This window comes from Opisthorchis viverrini, assembly GCF_000715545.1.
Source record: "Opisthorchis viverrini unplaced genomic scaffold opera_v5_811, whole genome shotgun sequence".
Taxonomy (NCBI): domain Eukaryota; kingdom Metazoa; phylum Platyhelminthes; class Trematoda; order Opisthorchiida; family Opisthorchiidae; genus Opisthorchis; species Opisthorchis viverrini.
In genome coordinates, this window is record NW_008752501.1 from 2,619 (window position 1) to 17,936 (window position 15,318).

Here is a 15,318-nt window from a genome sequence, read left to right on the forward strand (position 1 = left end):
TCCGTTTACACTGATATACTTGGTGATTTCTTCCGCCTCGGCTCTCAGTCTGTGAGACGCGGACCTTAAAACCTCAACATTTTCTAAATATGTCAAGTGCGACTTCCGCATTTGATAAGGCTTACAGTAACGCTTGATATTCACCTGCATCTCTCGGCGGTCCATTAAGTTTTCTACCATACTCTCTGATTCTGCTGTGTGGTTCCCAGGCCGTCTGTCCTGGTGCAGTCTTTATACTTAATTTCATAGAGGAAGTCCTGGGTTCTGTTTGCCGGGAGGCGATCCTTCAAGTGACTTAGTGCAAAGCGCAGTACTTTCTCTCTGGAAAGCTACGCTTGTGTTAGCTGTGTTCAGAATTCTTAGACCGACCTCGGAATAGCAGTGGTCTTTATCCCTCCCCGATTAGGCTTCTATACCGGGGAAAGCAAGAAGGAGGAAAGAAGAAAGAAAGCAAAGGGAATTTCTACGAACAACATACTACTCACGTGCCTTCTATCAGTAATATCACCGTTACACACCTCCGCCACTGAAAGCTCATTCGCATGCCATCGATGTTCATTAACCTCCGTCAGGTCGGCTTCGGCAGCGGGTCTACTCGGCCGCTCTTCGGGTGTATCATGCCAATTGCGAAGCTGCGTCCCATTCACTACTTTCGATCCCAGACCATCTTCAATTGTTTAGACGTTTCGCCGGCGGTCGGTGACTACAAACGATCCTTTCCATCGACCGCCCAGCTTCCGCGATCCCCGTCCATTCCTTCCAGGATACAAGTGATCCTTCCAACTGACCTTGGTGCCTATGGGGAACGTTCGGACCTTTCTACTTACCGGGTTCTGCCTACTGCTTTCCTGAACGGAGGTCAAATTTTCGCGAGCTCCCCTTCTCTCTTCCTCTTGATCCTCCGGAGACAAGCGTGTTGCAGGCCACAACCCAATTTCCTGATCAACCGGAAGGCGCGGATGTCTACTGTACATAAGCATAATCGGGGCTTGCTTGTGGTTGACTGATTTGCAGCATGATGAGCTAACAACAACATTAGTAATTTCATTTCCCAGTCGACTTTTTTGGCCGCAAGCGACTCTTTCATCGTTCGGTTAATACGTCCGGTCAAACCATTTGTTTGTGGGTGATATGGTGAAGTACTTAGCCGTCGGATACCCAGCTTATGCAAGCAATTTCTAAATTCTTCGCTCTCGACGCAAGGCCCCTGATCGGATAGGACCATTTTCGGCAGCCCATGGTTGGCCAGGATGTGATACATTACCACTCCATTGAGCGGCGTCACCCGCAGATTCGGCACGCCTGCCGCTTCAATCCATGACGACAGGTGTTCTGTAATTTCCACGATGTATTGGTTCCCATAGTTTGTCAACGGTAGGGACCCTTGACGTCAAATGACCACAACTCGCCAATTTCTGAGACAGGAATGGGTTCCATGGGGTGGCTTCCCTCTGTCGTATCCCCTTTCATTAGTTGATGACGCTTATAGGACACCACATAATCCATCACCGCACTTCTAATCCCGGCCAAGTAGGCCCTCTATCGAAGTAGGTCGTATGTCTTGGTGCACCCTGTGTGAGCCATCTCATGTCATTGAACGATGAGTTTCCGTCTCAAGACGCGAGGTATCATGGGCAGCACAACATCTGAATCGGGAAATTATGACAGCTTCATTCAGCCTCAGCCGACCAAAGTGAATCAGGAACGCTTCTCAAGTGGCATGCTACACCTGAAGAGTGGCCGAGTAAACCCGCTGCCGAAGCCGACCTGACGGAAGTCAATGAAAATCGATGGCATGCGAACGAGCTTTAAGGAGTGGAGGTGTGTAACGGTGATACTACTGATGTGGAGTCACGCGAGTAGTATGTGTTTTTCGTAGGATTTCGCTTTGCGTCTATTGAAAAAGTGAGGTCTGTTGCGGCATTCTTGGAGCCACTTTGTAAAATTTGCTTGGGTTTAACTGACGAATGAGTGGAGTCAATGAATCTCCAGGAATGTTCGAGAAGACTCCTTCAGGCGAAGATGCTTCCAGTTTTTGTAACTAAGATGCAGACTAGAGTTTTGCTTCACTGTTCTATGTCTGGAACCGGTCAGTTGACATTAACGAGTAAATAACTCCGGAGTGAAGGCCGTCTCCTCTGCACCGATATTGAATATCACTTGTCTACTGCTGTTATCAAAGTTAGAAACACATCTATATTCTTTCGGGCCATTTTGATTTGACGACCTAATCCGCCGTCAAAGGGAGGGTACATCGAAATAGCGTATTACTTGTGTAGTTTTCTTGGGGATATTGTGGCAGTTATTCTCATTTGCACACGATTTCTAATTTGACGGAAACTGCAAGAAGGGCGAAACTTGTCGTGAACCGTCCAAGTGTGTTCAGTAACTTTAGGGGTAATGTAACTTGAGCAGCAGAGAATTGTTTTCCTCGAATATCTTACCAACTGGAATACTGAGCAGGTTTGTGTACCACATTCGGTTGCAGCGGAAGATCACAAGCAAGGAATTAAAATCGATATATCTGAGGCTCCTCTCAAAACATAATTCATGTGCAAATGAGCGAAGATCTCGAAATCCTTCCTAATTTCGTTCAATTGCATAGCAATTTCATCCTGTTTGGGAATATGCGGTAGATGAAAACTCGGAGTCCGATAACGGAGAATGCCAAAACCGGTGGTGAGCTATCGAAAGATTTTCGGGAGACGTATGTCAGGTGTGACTTCCAGAGTGTACATAATCAGTACACACCCCCCAGAGCCTAGCTACATACCAGTGATACATCAAAAATAATTTCCTTAGCTAGACAGTCAACATGTATTTCACCGAGGTGATGATCATCTGGTTCTTTGATGTCGGGGTGACTCAACGTTCTACTCCTTAGCCTGCATCGACATGTTTACGGAATATCTGTAATAGCCAGTTCATAATTTATGTACCAGTGAATGTAGGGAAGCATTTCGCCGCCGGGGTTTTTATCAAAAAAATCGAAATGCACTTTTGCAGACACTAGGATAGGAAACTGAAACTCTTCCATGCACCTTGCTTTTAAGAAAAACAATTATCCGTCGTCCTCTTGAACGCGTTTTCTCAAACTTCTCTGGATATACACTAATTATCGCGAGACTGTATATAGGGTGATTGATACACGTAAAGCCCCATTTTTCAATCAAACAAATGATAGCGCTTCACACCGTGCATCACCATGGGGAGGGACGTGCCTGTGGTAGGCTGTGTGGATTCACGATGAGCTAGCAACACCGTTGGCACCGGTCTCATCGATCGGCCGCCCGCAACTCCTTGATCGGCGACTGCCCCTACCTGATGAGCCCTAAGAAGGGGAAGCCGATCGTTGGCTGTGGGCGAATTATCAGCAACCATATGAGCAGCGAACTAAAAATACACATGTATCGCGATACCTCGGATATCGTAGCAACTCAACCATGCAGCGGCCTGGTGCAGCGAATTCAGTTGCTTGGAAATATCACAAGCGAGAGTTTCATCTGGGTTCCTGGTGTGTCTCTCAAAAAAACCAAATTAGTTTGCAAATGAGTGAATATTCGTCAACTCTTGAATTGTCCGTTCTGAAAGCAAGCCCGTCTGGCGAACTAAGCCGTATCTTTTTTTGTATGTACCAGCTCGTGGCACTAGATCATTAGCTTCCTTCTCAAGGCGAGCAGCACAAAATCAGATTCGGTGGATTGCCTGATTCACTCATTCCCAACGGCAACCTTCCGTAGCCATCCTAGGGGTTTGTTGTCGGTCTCGATATGAGATCTTTGCCCAAACAGGTATGGCCCAACGTACCATTACCCGGACAGTTGATTTTATTTACGGACTTTCTCAACCGGCAAGTACTTCTGCTTAGCGTTGGTTGGTAAACCACTGGCACATTCGACAACTCAATTCCTTTGCTTTAGGTCTGCGCCGATACGGCGATCACTAGCGTCCGCTGCAACCATGAAAATCTGTTCGACGCTGGGCGGTTTTTGGGTCAGTTGCAGATCCAGCATCCGCGCTTTGACACGCTCAACCATCGGATCTTGCCCGAGCAAGTCCTACAGTGGCGCAGAAATCGTGTTGGAAGCCTTGCAAGCTGTAGTATACTGTGGTATACCGCTCATCCAGGAACCTTTTGTAGGGGCCGCTCGGAATTGACTCTCATAACTACGAGTCGGTCGTGTTTACAGCTCACCCAGATATCGGGACTATCGTGGCATTTATTTGTGTGATTTTTGCAGCCTTCCTGGAGGAGACTGCATGTTTATGTGAGAGAGCTTGTCTCTGGAGGTGGATTTACCGTTCCGCAAATTTAATGAGAGCTTGCATTTGTTGCCTGGGTAACGAAACTGAATCATTGTAAACTACTTACAATGCTTGAGTAGGCGAATAAATGGATCAACTTTGGTATTCAACTTCGGATGACCGTAATTCTTCCAATATTTCTGTAGCTAAATCGGTGACCGCGGCGAGATAATTTATCGCAAAGCCTTATATGTGCTGATTTTTTTCATGTGGCATTAGTTAGTTATCGCACCGCTTAATGTGTGCTCCTTTGACTCTTTTGGATCAGCCATCTTTGGAAAACATCACATTGCAACGTGGCGACGCAATATACACAAAAGCTTACTTGTGAAATCGCAGTATTTAGTCGTATATCGGACTCCCCTTAAAGTTGCATTAGCTTTGCAGCATTCGACGTCATCCCCTCTCCTGCCCCATACATGATACCGTGGTTCGGCAGTGAAACGGTAGACAAAGTTCAGTGACTCGATAAACTTCGGTGATGAGGTGAATTACGAAACTTCGTGAATATGGACAAGTATTTGTTTTGTGACAGGAATTTTTCCAACCGAAGTCCACATTTATGCCTCATGTAAGAAGCCGCGTAAAGGTCACTTTTGCCTCATTTCCTCATCCCGTTAGAAAACTCAAAATTGGAAAGCTTATCCTTCAAAAAAATTCGCAGTCAATTGATAATTTAATCATTTGTTTACTTCTCAGAAGACACTGGCTTCTAAGTTGAGATTGTATGGATCGCCATAAAAGTGAGCGCATTTCAGGTTAAGCGAGATCTTGTACGTTCCATAAATGTTCGGAAAAAAACCGGTGGTTTTTATTTCGGCAACCTTTCGCCTTTGACACAAAATCTTCTTCAAATCAAGTGAGCAGGTCGACAAATTGGCCAGGTTATAAGAAAGGCGGGGAACCAATCAGTAAGCCACCTTCAGATCCTCACACTTGATCAGTGTTGAGTGTGAATTCGGGCTCTTGTCGATTACTGGGGTTGTCCAAATCTTATTTTGGTGGATTGAAGCAGTTTCAAATGAATTCTGATCGTAATTGGTCTCTTTGTGGTGGTGTGTGCTCTCAGAATTTAGTTTCAGCGTGTGCTTTTAGGTCAAGTGAAATTCAGCCCTTGGCTACCCTGTTTTCTGGTGATCGCACACCAAAACTTTTCGGCTCGACTGACCCAAAAAAGTTCTCCACACGCTAACCAGTTTCACGCCTATTATTCTGTTAACACTGATCTACCTGGTGATTTCTTCCGCCTCGGCTGTCAGTCTCTTCGGCGTGGACCGTGGTCCCTGACTTAAAACCTCAAAATTTTCTAAATATATCAAGTGCGTTTCCCGCATCTGGCTAGGCTTACAGTAACGCTTGATATTCATCTGCGTTTTTCGCCGGTCCGTTAATTTTCCCACCATACTCTCTAATTCTGCTGTGTAGTTCCCTGGCCGTTTTTTCTGGTGCAGTCGTTATACTTAATTGCACAGAGGAAGTCCCGGGTTTCGCTTGCCGGGAGGCAACCCTCCAAATGAATTAATGCAGAGCGCAGTATTCTCTACATGGAGAGTTACGCTTATGTTAGCCGTGTTTAAAATTCTTCGAATGACTTCGGAATAACAGCGATCCTGATCCCTTCCCCGTTAGGTTTCTCTGCCGATGAAAAGAAGAAGGAAGAAGGAAGAAAGAAGGTAAAGCGACATATACTACTCGCGTCCTTCCCATCAGTATTATCACCGTTACACAATTCAACCCCTTAAAGCTCATTCTCATGCCGTCGATTTTCATTTACGTCTAGCAGGTCGTCTTCGACAGCGGTTGTACTAGGCCGCTCTTCGGTTGTATCATGCCACTTGCGAAGCTGCGACCCATTCACTACTTTCGATCCCCGACCATCTTCAATGACATAGACGTTCCCCCGGAGGTCGGTGACCAAAAACGGCCCTTGTGATCGACTGCCCAGCTTCCGCGACCCCAGTCTACTACTTCCAGGATACAAGTGATCCTTCAACTTGACCCTTGTGAATATGGGAAACTATTTCCGTTTTCTGCCTAGCCCTTTCCTGAACGGCGCTCAAAATTTCTCGTGCTCTCTTTCTTTCTTCCTCTAGCTCCTCGGGAGACAAGCGTTTTGCCGGCCACAACCAAATTTCCTGATCAACCTGAAGGCGCGGATGTCGACCATACATTAACAAAACGGGGCTTGCCTGTAGTTGACTGCATGGGAACACGATGAGCTAACAACATCACTGACAAGTTCATTTTTCAGTCGCCTCCTTTGGCCGCAAGCCACTCCTTGATCGTTCGGTTATTGCGTCCGGTCATACCATTTGTTTGCGGGTGATATGGTGAATTCCATGGCCGTCTGATACCCAGCTTCCGGAAGCAATTCCTAAACTCCTCGCTCTCGACGCAAATCCCCTGATCGGCTAGCATCACTTTTGGCACCCTATGGCTGGCCAAGATGTGATGCATTACCATTACGCTAATCATCGTCGCCCACTGATTCGGCGCGGCTGTCGCCACAATCCATCGCGACAGGTGTTCTGTCATCCTCACGATGTTCTGGTTCTCAGTGGTTCTCAACGGAAAGGGGCACATGATGTCAACTGACCAATACTCGCCGACTTCTGAGATAGGAATGTGTTCCATTGGATGGATTGCCCCTGTCGTATCCACCTTCGTTAGTTGACCGCGCTTAAAGGACAGCACATAATCCATCACCTCACTTCTCATCCGGGGCCACTAGGCCCCGTGCCGAAGTAGGTCGCATATCGTGGTGCACCCTGTGTGTGCCAACTCATGGCATTCAACGGTGATATTCCGTCTCCAGACGCGAGGTATCACGGGCAGCAAAACATGTGAATCAGTGGCGTTCCAGGAAATTCTGGCAGCTTCATTCAGTCTCACCCGATCATAGTGACTCTGGAACGCTTCGCAAGTGGCATGATACTCGTTGGTCTACAGCGGCATTTATACGGAATATCTGTAATAGCCAGCCTGTAGTCTATGTACAAGTGAATGTAGGGCAGCCGTGCGCCTCGGAGGTGTTTATCAGAAAAACCGAACTGCAAACACTAGGATAGGAAACTGAAACTCTTCCATGCACCTTGAAAGCGACTTCTCAAACTTCTCTGGATATACACTGATTATCAGGAAATTGTAAGAACAGTGGTTACTACACGCTATTGCCCCATTTTCTAATCAACCATATGACAGCGCTGCAGACCGTGCATCACCGTGAGAAGGGACGTGCCTTTGGTAGGCTGTGTGGGAGCAACATGAGCTAGCAACACCATTGGTACCGGTCTGCTGGTTCGGCCGCCTGCAAAATCTTGATCAGCGACTGCCCTACTTGGTGAGCCCTAAGAAGCCGAAGTCGGTCGAAGACTGTCGACGAATTTTCAGCAACCATATGAGCAAATATACATGTACCGCGATATCTCGAATATGGTAGCGACCGAACCATGCGGCGGCCTGGTGCAGGAAATTCAGTTGCTTGGAAATACCACAAACGGGAGATTCAGCAAGGTTCCAAGTGTATCTCTCGAAAAACCAAATTAGTTTACAAATGAACGAATAGTCGTCAACTCTTGAGTTGTCCGTTCTCAAAGCAAGGCTGTCTGCCGATGTAAGCCTTGTCTTTTTATGCATGTCCCATCTCGTGGCACTTGGTCATTAGCCTGCGTCTCAAGATGGGCAGCACAACATCATATTCGGTGGATTCCAGTCGAATTATGCCAGATTCACTCATACCCAACCGGTCGGATTGACTCTGGAACGTTTTTACTTGTTTGGTTACTTCTCAGTTCGTAATGCCCATTTCAATCTAACGAGGCGACGGCAACATACCGTAGCCATCCTAGGGGTTTGTGATCAGTCTCGATATGAAATGTTTGCCCAAACGTGTGTTCCCTCATCTTATCAATGACCGGGACAGTTGCTTCACTTACTTTCTCAATCGTCAAGTACTTCTGCTCCGCGCTGGTTAGTAAACCACTGGCACATTCGGCAACTCAATTCCTCTGCTTTAGGGCTGCGCCGATACGTTGATCACTAGCGTCCGCTGCAACCATGAACATCTGTTAGACGCTGGGCAGTTTGTGGGTCAGTTGCAGATCCAGGATCCGCGCTTTGCCACGCTCAACAGCCTCAGGTGCTTCTACCATCCGATCTTGCCCGGGCAAGTTCTACAGTGGCGCAGAAATCGTGTTGAAATCCTTGCAAACTCTAGTATACTGCAGTATGCTGCGCATCCAGGAACTTGTCGTAGGGGTCGCTAGGTATTGAGGATAGCACAATCTTTGATGTTTGGTAGCTCGTCTGGCAGTGAACAAACCTCTCGTGATTCACTTTATGTCCCATCATGTCAAAGATCTGCGAGTTGTCGTTGAATGAACGGACCGTAATTCGGGTTGCAGNAACATCAAAGTAGCATTCCAGAAGGGAAAAACGTTACATTCAGTGTTGTTGCATTCGAAGGATCGGCTTCCGGTTGTTAGGACTATGAACTGTTCACACAAAAGAGAATGTAACAACTGCACGAAGGTTAATATAGGTTTCTCGACAGCCAGGGGATTGCACATCAGAGTATAAGCGTTCCATTATAGGACAACCGAGAAAAAAGGATGAATACTAGGCGATAGTCAAAGATCCGGCAATGGCAGAATATGCAATAGATACTGGGCTAGGAAAGATTAGGAAATGTGGTCATACTGAGACGGGGTTTTGGATTCACACCACAGCGACTAGAGATCGAGGCGGTGGACATCCCCAAGGGAATCCCAGTGTGAATAGAATGGCGTGGGTAGAACTTGCAAACGTGTGGAGTGCTGTCTCCGATCAGCCTAGATGACACCACGCTGTGTGCACGATGCACATCGTGTGTACACACGATGTGTGTGTGTATCAGCAAAACGGTCCGTGTCTAAATGTAAAAATCAAACCAAAGTTAGATCCAGTTTACCACCACCTCGCCTTATCCCCAAACCAATGGTCCCGCAAACTTTGGTGAACACAGGTAAACGAAATCTGTGAATGATTGAAGNCTGAAAATGTAGTTTCGCAGAAAACTAGCCTGGTGCCACAGAATATAATATCCGTGACAGGCAGAGGAAAATTCATACTCTAGGCGACAGCAGATAATGTGCTGCAGATCTATTACCACTTGGCGAGTGAGTTCAGAAATGAGTGTTTGTCAAACTGAGTGCTTTGGAAGGGTGAATGCGGGAACGCCCCAATCCAAGCTATTGTAAAGTCTGGCGAAACCTCAGAACAAAGCCTATATATACAGCTTAGGAATGGCAACCTAACAGAACACGAGACACTAAACTCCCGGAAGCAAAGCCGAACGAGAGCAGACCACCACTAACACGCACCACTTGAAGAAGGCCCAACAATCATTGTTTGAAATAACTTTTATATCAGGTGGGATTCTTTCCAACTGCGAACGAAAATGATCGGTTCACGAGAGCTGGGAATATGTACGCGAACAACCACCGCAGGCCCTGTGCAAATCAACGGTTAATCAGAAAATACGCACAAAGTATATCAGTGACCGGTTGAGAGATGTATATTTTTCGAGCGAATAAGCATTTGCCTTGTTTTCTGGCTTGTCTCTGTATGTCGCGCGTCCCATCTCGTCATGTGCGGGTCAAGAAGGCGTGAGAGGAATTTCGAAAGAACCACTTTGTAGTTACTAAACCATACAGGACCAAAATTGAAACAGGTATTCTGAAATTTGAGGTGATTTTCGGCGAATTGCGATACAGATTTTGGGGACATTCATGAATCGAGAAAGCAGCCAGTGGACGTGGATTTAGCTTATTCAATCAACATTATTTATTTGCGTTGATCAATGGCGTGAGTTAAAACTGAATCCGAGAAAACCAATATCGACCGACTCAACGTTTTACACGACCAAGCAGACATTTGACCACTCACAACTGCGCATATCTGAATATTTCCGAAACTTGTTAACAGCGGTGGTTGATGCCTATGATTTTATAATAACCAAAAGTCAGAAATGGATAAACCGAGTTTCCCCTGGAGTGAAGCTTGTTATTCCGGCTGTGATCAGCAAGTGCATCAACAATATCCAGCATCATCAATACCCCCTTCCGCGCAAACTCACCTTTCCGGCAACTTCTTCCCATTGGCTGCAATTTTCTCATCGCCTTTCAATACTTTCACGGATTTATCCCGTCTGACATCCTAAAACAGATGAACACGCATTACCAATTATTCCCGCTACTATAATGTTGTCAACACTCATTCTATTCCAAGTAACCATCCACTTTCAGCCTAATAGATAATTGAAATTTAGGATCTGCTCTTCATGTTCACCCATGTTATTTTCACAATTGTCGCTGTATGATTAAAACTAAAGAATTCGATTGTTGGTGTGTTTGCCCAAGCCTAGGTTGGTGGTTTAGTTGAACATGGACTACCTGGAAGCAGTACCAAGTAGCCCTCATCTAACTCAGTAGATAAAGGATGCAACATACGTAAGAAATAACGGCTATTTTGAAGTGATTATCACTCATCAGCACTCAACTGACTCACATTTGAGCATCTCTTATCTATGATATTTTTTAGCTGAATGTACTGTCCTGGACACCCTGATTAGTTTGTTGGTGCGTCATTCTGGATATCACAGGACATTTCTCCGGAGAAGCTATTCCGGCACTATTGGTCCTCGTGCACATCTCGTGGTTCTTGTGACAAGAACGCTTACCTAATTGATAAGCCAAAAGCAGAAGGTTTAACTCGGTCATTGGCTGCCTGAGAATTCTCTATGAACTTATGACTAGTGTTCGTCCAAATGGATTGCCATTCTCTAATATAGTGAAACTGATTATTGTGTTTTGATCAACAGTATCCTTTTAATTGCGCCTTGAGTTACACGGTAAAGTGATGCAAGAATTCACTTGATTTCTGCGCACCGGAACACGGACTTACTTTTCCACGGTAATCGATCACCACACCCTTGTAGACATCCTCGTGCTCGTAGTCATGGAACACTTTGCCTTTAAACGGGTTTCTGGAATAAAAGAATGTAAAGTAGCAGCGAGTCTTGTGCCTCTCGACCACATCCGTCCAGGCTTGGGAAACCTGGCACTATTCCAGACCTCGTGCATCCTTCGCGTATCATGGTGGCTAGGCACCTTAAAGATGCTACAGCCGAAATAAAGTTTAGGCAATAAACGACTTACGGGTGTTGTAGTCTGCACGCACGAACCAAATTATAATGCTTTAGGAAGCTCTCTTCTCCTCTCCGGCTGCATTGCAAATTGTTTAGCCTACTAGATTGTCTGCCGGCATCAGCCGGCTGATGCATTCAAACGACATCCATATATCAACGTGTTATATTTCAAGCTACGGAAAAGAGTACTCAAAAGAGTACATATCCGTATCATCTTCCTCCCCATCATCACCATCATCAGAATGTGCCGCTTCCATCAGGGTTCTATGGTGTCTACACCCAAGAAAAATCATCAACCAAACGGAAATCTAATAAGACATCTGAAGTGACACATGAATCCCCATATTTGTCTGCAACTCAAATTCTACAATTACATACATGAGAATTACGGAACACCAATGAGACATGTTGACGCCAAAAAACGAAGTGCGTTTTCTATACTCTATTCATTAGCATATAGCGAAAATTTTACGCGATATTTACTTGGGATTATTTGTAATATCGTCAAAGGCGAAGGTAATTATATTCTTCGCTGGAACTTTATGTTTGCGCACGACTTGATACGCGTGGTAAACGTCCGCCTGAATGAGAAAATAAACGACATGTGAATTAAGGATAACAGGCAGATTGAGGCATGCAGAACAAAAAAGAGAATCAGAATGTGTAGGATAATCCACACGTGGTGGAGTATCCGTTATCCAAACAGTATTCGGGTGCATCATCCTAAGAACAGGAAGCATGATTCTACTCTGGAAGGGCTTGTGTAAACCACAGTTCTACTTTCAGTCAAGTGTCCGAACAACGACATTCTCACCGAAGCTGTACAATTTTGGCATCACTTGGCTTAGAAAATACGTCCGAACCTGTTCGCATATGTACTAGATAAAAAGTCACATTGTGGAGAACCTCAGTATAATTAGCCACTGAAACCTAAGAATGGACACACACGCACTGATTTTGCGTAACGTTTTCAATGCGATTGTCGTGTAACCCGATGCAAGTGATAGACGAGCGGATGAACGAATTTTAGCAAGATAGATTCGTATATGTTTATTCCAAATACTTGATTGCACCAAGTACTATAGATTTATTCGCTCACACCATACCTTCAACTCACAGGCCGTCATTTCACCTTACATGGCGCACCATAAAACATTTATGTGTGACGATGTAGGATTCCGATTAACGTAATATCTGAGATTATTAGAACCGGAGAATCGACCCTACCGAAAACCTAATACCGACTTACGACAGGGAGATAATGACGAAAACCAATACAGGCCACGAAATGTGCGTTCACTAATGTGTCCATTATTGGTGGCATCTATCCACCGCCCTTTAGAGAGAAATGTCACAGTCATGGAGAAAACGAGGTGGGACACAAGTGTTTGGAGGACAATTATTGCAAATTTGCAATTTAAAAACCCTTTCTTGCGGGATTTAGGTGAACTTTTGAGCCTCAAACCAATAAAAAAGGAAACCTACTTGATGTCGATAATTTTGCCATGTGTTGGAACCAGCGGCCAGGACAACCCAGTTCTTTGACGGCTTGTTGTTAAATATGGATGACCAACTGTGGACACCGGCGGCTTCCAACCATCCAACGTTGTCGATGCAGAACAGGAGCGCGAGAATAAGCGAAAAATGACGCATCGTATCCTGCCTTACTTAAAACACCATGTGCCTGGAATTTTATACTGTGCGTCTCCTATGCGTCGAACTTTGCCTTACAAATGTATGACGATGGTGTGATAAAGCTATCCACCAAAAATCTAATACGTCTGCGGTACAAAGTTCATGCTAACCAGGGTATGATCAACCATTTTGATCGGCTTGTTCAATGACTGGTCATTTGCACAAACTTATTCCAACAATGAGTTCACGTTGGTTATTTTCTAGGACAAATGTGGATCATTTCGTTGAGCACCTGTGTTCTTCAGACAGTAGTGAGCAGTAAACTGAGTCTGCAAATTGGTTTCACGTGGCGGCTGGCTTCCGAAAATTTTTGTCCGAGGGCGACATCAATACGGTTTCTAGTATTAATAGGTCATAGTGTAAATGTGTATTCAGGAAATTGGTTTCCGCGGTGCGTCAAGATAAGGCTTGACAAACTGATCGGACTCAGCATGGAAACTCCTCGAAAGCTTAGCGTTTATTCACTGCGTAAATGGTCGATTTCCAGACATTTCTGGTTGATCTAAGTGAGGAACACTGAAGGTCACGCAAAGCTTTACACCGAGGAATTTACTATTCCCTATGGTTTTAGTTTACGTAAAAGTACAAGTTCATGAAACTCATTGGGTTGGCTCTTTAAAACCAGTAGAAGTCTGCTTTGTAAGTTCATCAGTTTCTATGAACTCTGTTCTTAATTTTCCAAATTGGGGGTATGCGTAGCAAGATTTTCTTCTATATTATTTTGATCAGGAATGGATGATCAACCCTTACAAACCATGTATATAACAGTGGTATTTGTATCGATGAAAACACACTTTAAATTTTGGAAGGACCACCTGAACATGGTAGCCTGTTTTGTTTGTGGGCGTCTGGAAGTGAATCGAATAGATGTTTTTTCAAAAACAATTTGGTTTTCATGGATTCGTGCAAAACTTGAACTTGTTAACAACCCCGAGGAATCCACTGACTCTTCCCCCGGCCCCATGGACTGCTGCTGGTTTCCTACATTCTTACAGCGGAATGGTAATTCCAGATCGACGACTGCGACAAATATCCTGCGCGTATGCTTAATAACTCTAGAAAATGCAGACTCTCTGTTTTCAATATGACTGACCTACTTTACTCACTTACTTTCAGATGGAATGAGCACTCAAGAAATCCGGTGTAGCGATGACCGGATTTCTGAAACTTATTCTCGAATGCCCGCAACCTACTTAGATCACCAGATTGCACGCTGAGACGGTCAACCAGTCAAGCCAAAACATACGATGGTGAGTGTCCAACCAACGCTGATCCGAAAGCCTGGATTCAATTCAATTCAGGAGTGCGCAATGCCCCTTGTTCGTTGTGTTCCTTATCAGTGACTCTTTTCCAACACCTGGGCGCTGTGACGAATTCAGCTCCTCGAAAATCAATCAAACAGGGTTTAGTGATGGGATCAACAATATCACCGGTTTTGGCCAACATGTACGTGGTACACTTTGAGCAGAAAGCTTTAAATGGATTCAAGATTTCATCGAAGGTTTTCTGGCGTTACGCAGATGTAATGGAACGGGATCTGCTCAGCGAATTCTTTCAATATCTGAACACTTTGGACCCTCACATTAAGTGTAGAATGGCACTAGTATACTCTTTGGGTACACTACCTTACCTTGACTAACTGAGACACAAGAGGGTTGGAAATAAAACCAATGTTCATCATAAGTAAACAAAAAATCGTTAGTTTGAGGAGCCTACAGACGTATATGCTAGTATAGGTTCAATAAAATTTAGGAAAGTGAGAGCACAATATACAGAGGAGGCCGACCGAAGAGCAGCACAACTTGAGGTAAAAAGAGCGACTTAGAGATAGGGGATACACGATGGGTTTAAGGTAGCAGCAACCAAGACGGGTTTTGTTGCTAATATCAAGGCCCAACAACCAGTGGCCATTCTAGACGATGTTCCTCTTCACCTGAGAATCCATCTGTTAAATTGACTACGCTGAACCAGCTAGTAGATGACCTACTCTCCTCTGTGGTGTTACCAGAAAAGCAAGTCGCAGAAAGCAATTTCTCAAACATACGTACTTGGTTGTCCTTGCACTGTGTACCTTCACCTAAATTAACTTAATCAGGAGGATGCTGAAAGTCTCTTGACAGCCCAAGACGTGT

General features: G+C 45.0%; 1 protein-coding gene across 1 annotated transcript; it reads right to left on the bottom strand.

Moving 5' to 3' along the window:
• Positions 1-11,187: 11,187 nt before the first annotated feature.
• T265_12094 (hypothetical protein) lies at positions 11,188-13,144 on the bottom strand (the record flags this gene model as incomplete). The annotated part of the gene is made up of 3 exons (XM_009179058.1): positions 11,188-11,329; positions 11,975-12,072; positions 12,977-13,144. 3 exons carry the CDS (start codon positions 13,142-13,144, stop codon positions 11,188-11,190), a joined length of 408 nt encoding a protein of 135 aa, XP_009177322.1.
• Positions 13,145-15,318: the final 2,174 nt, after the last annotated feature.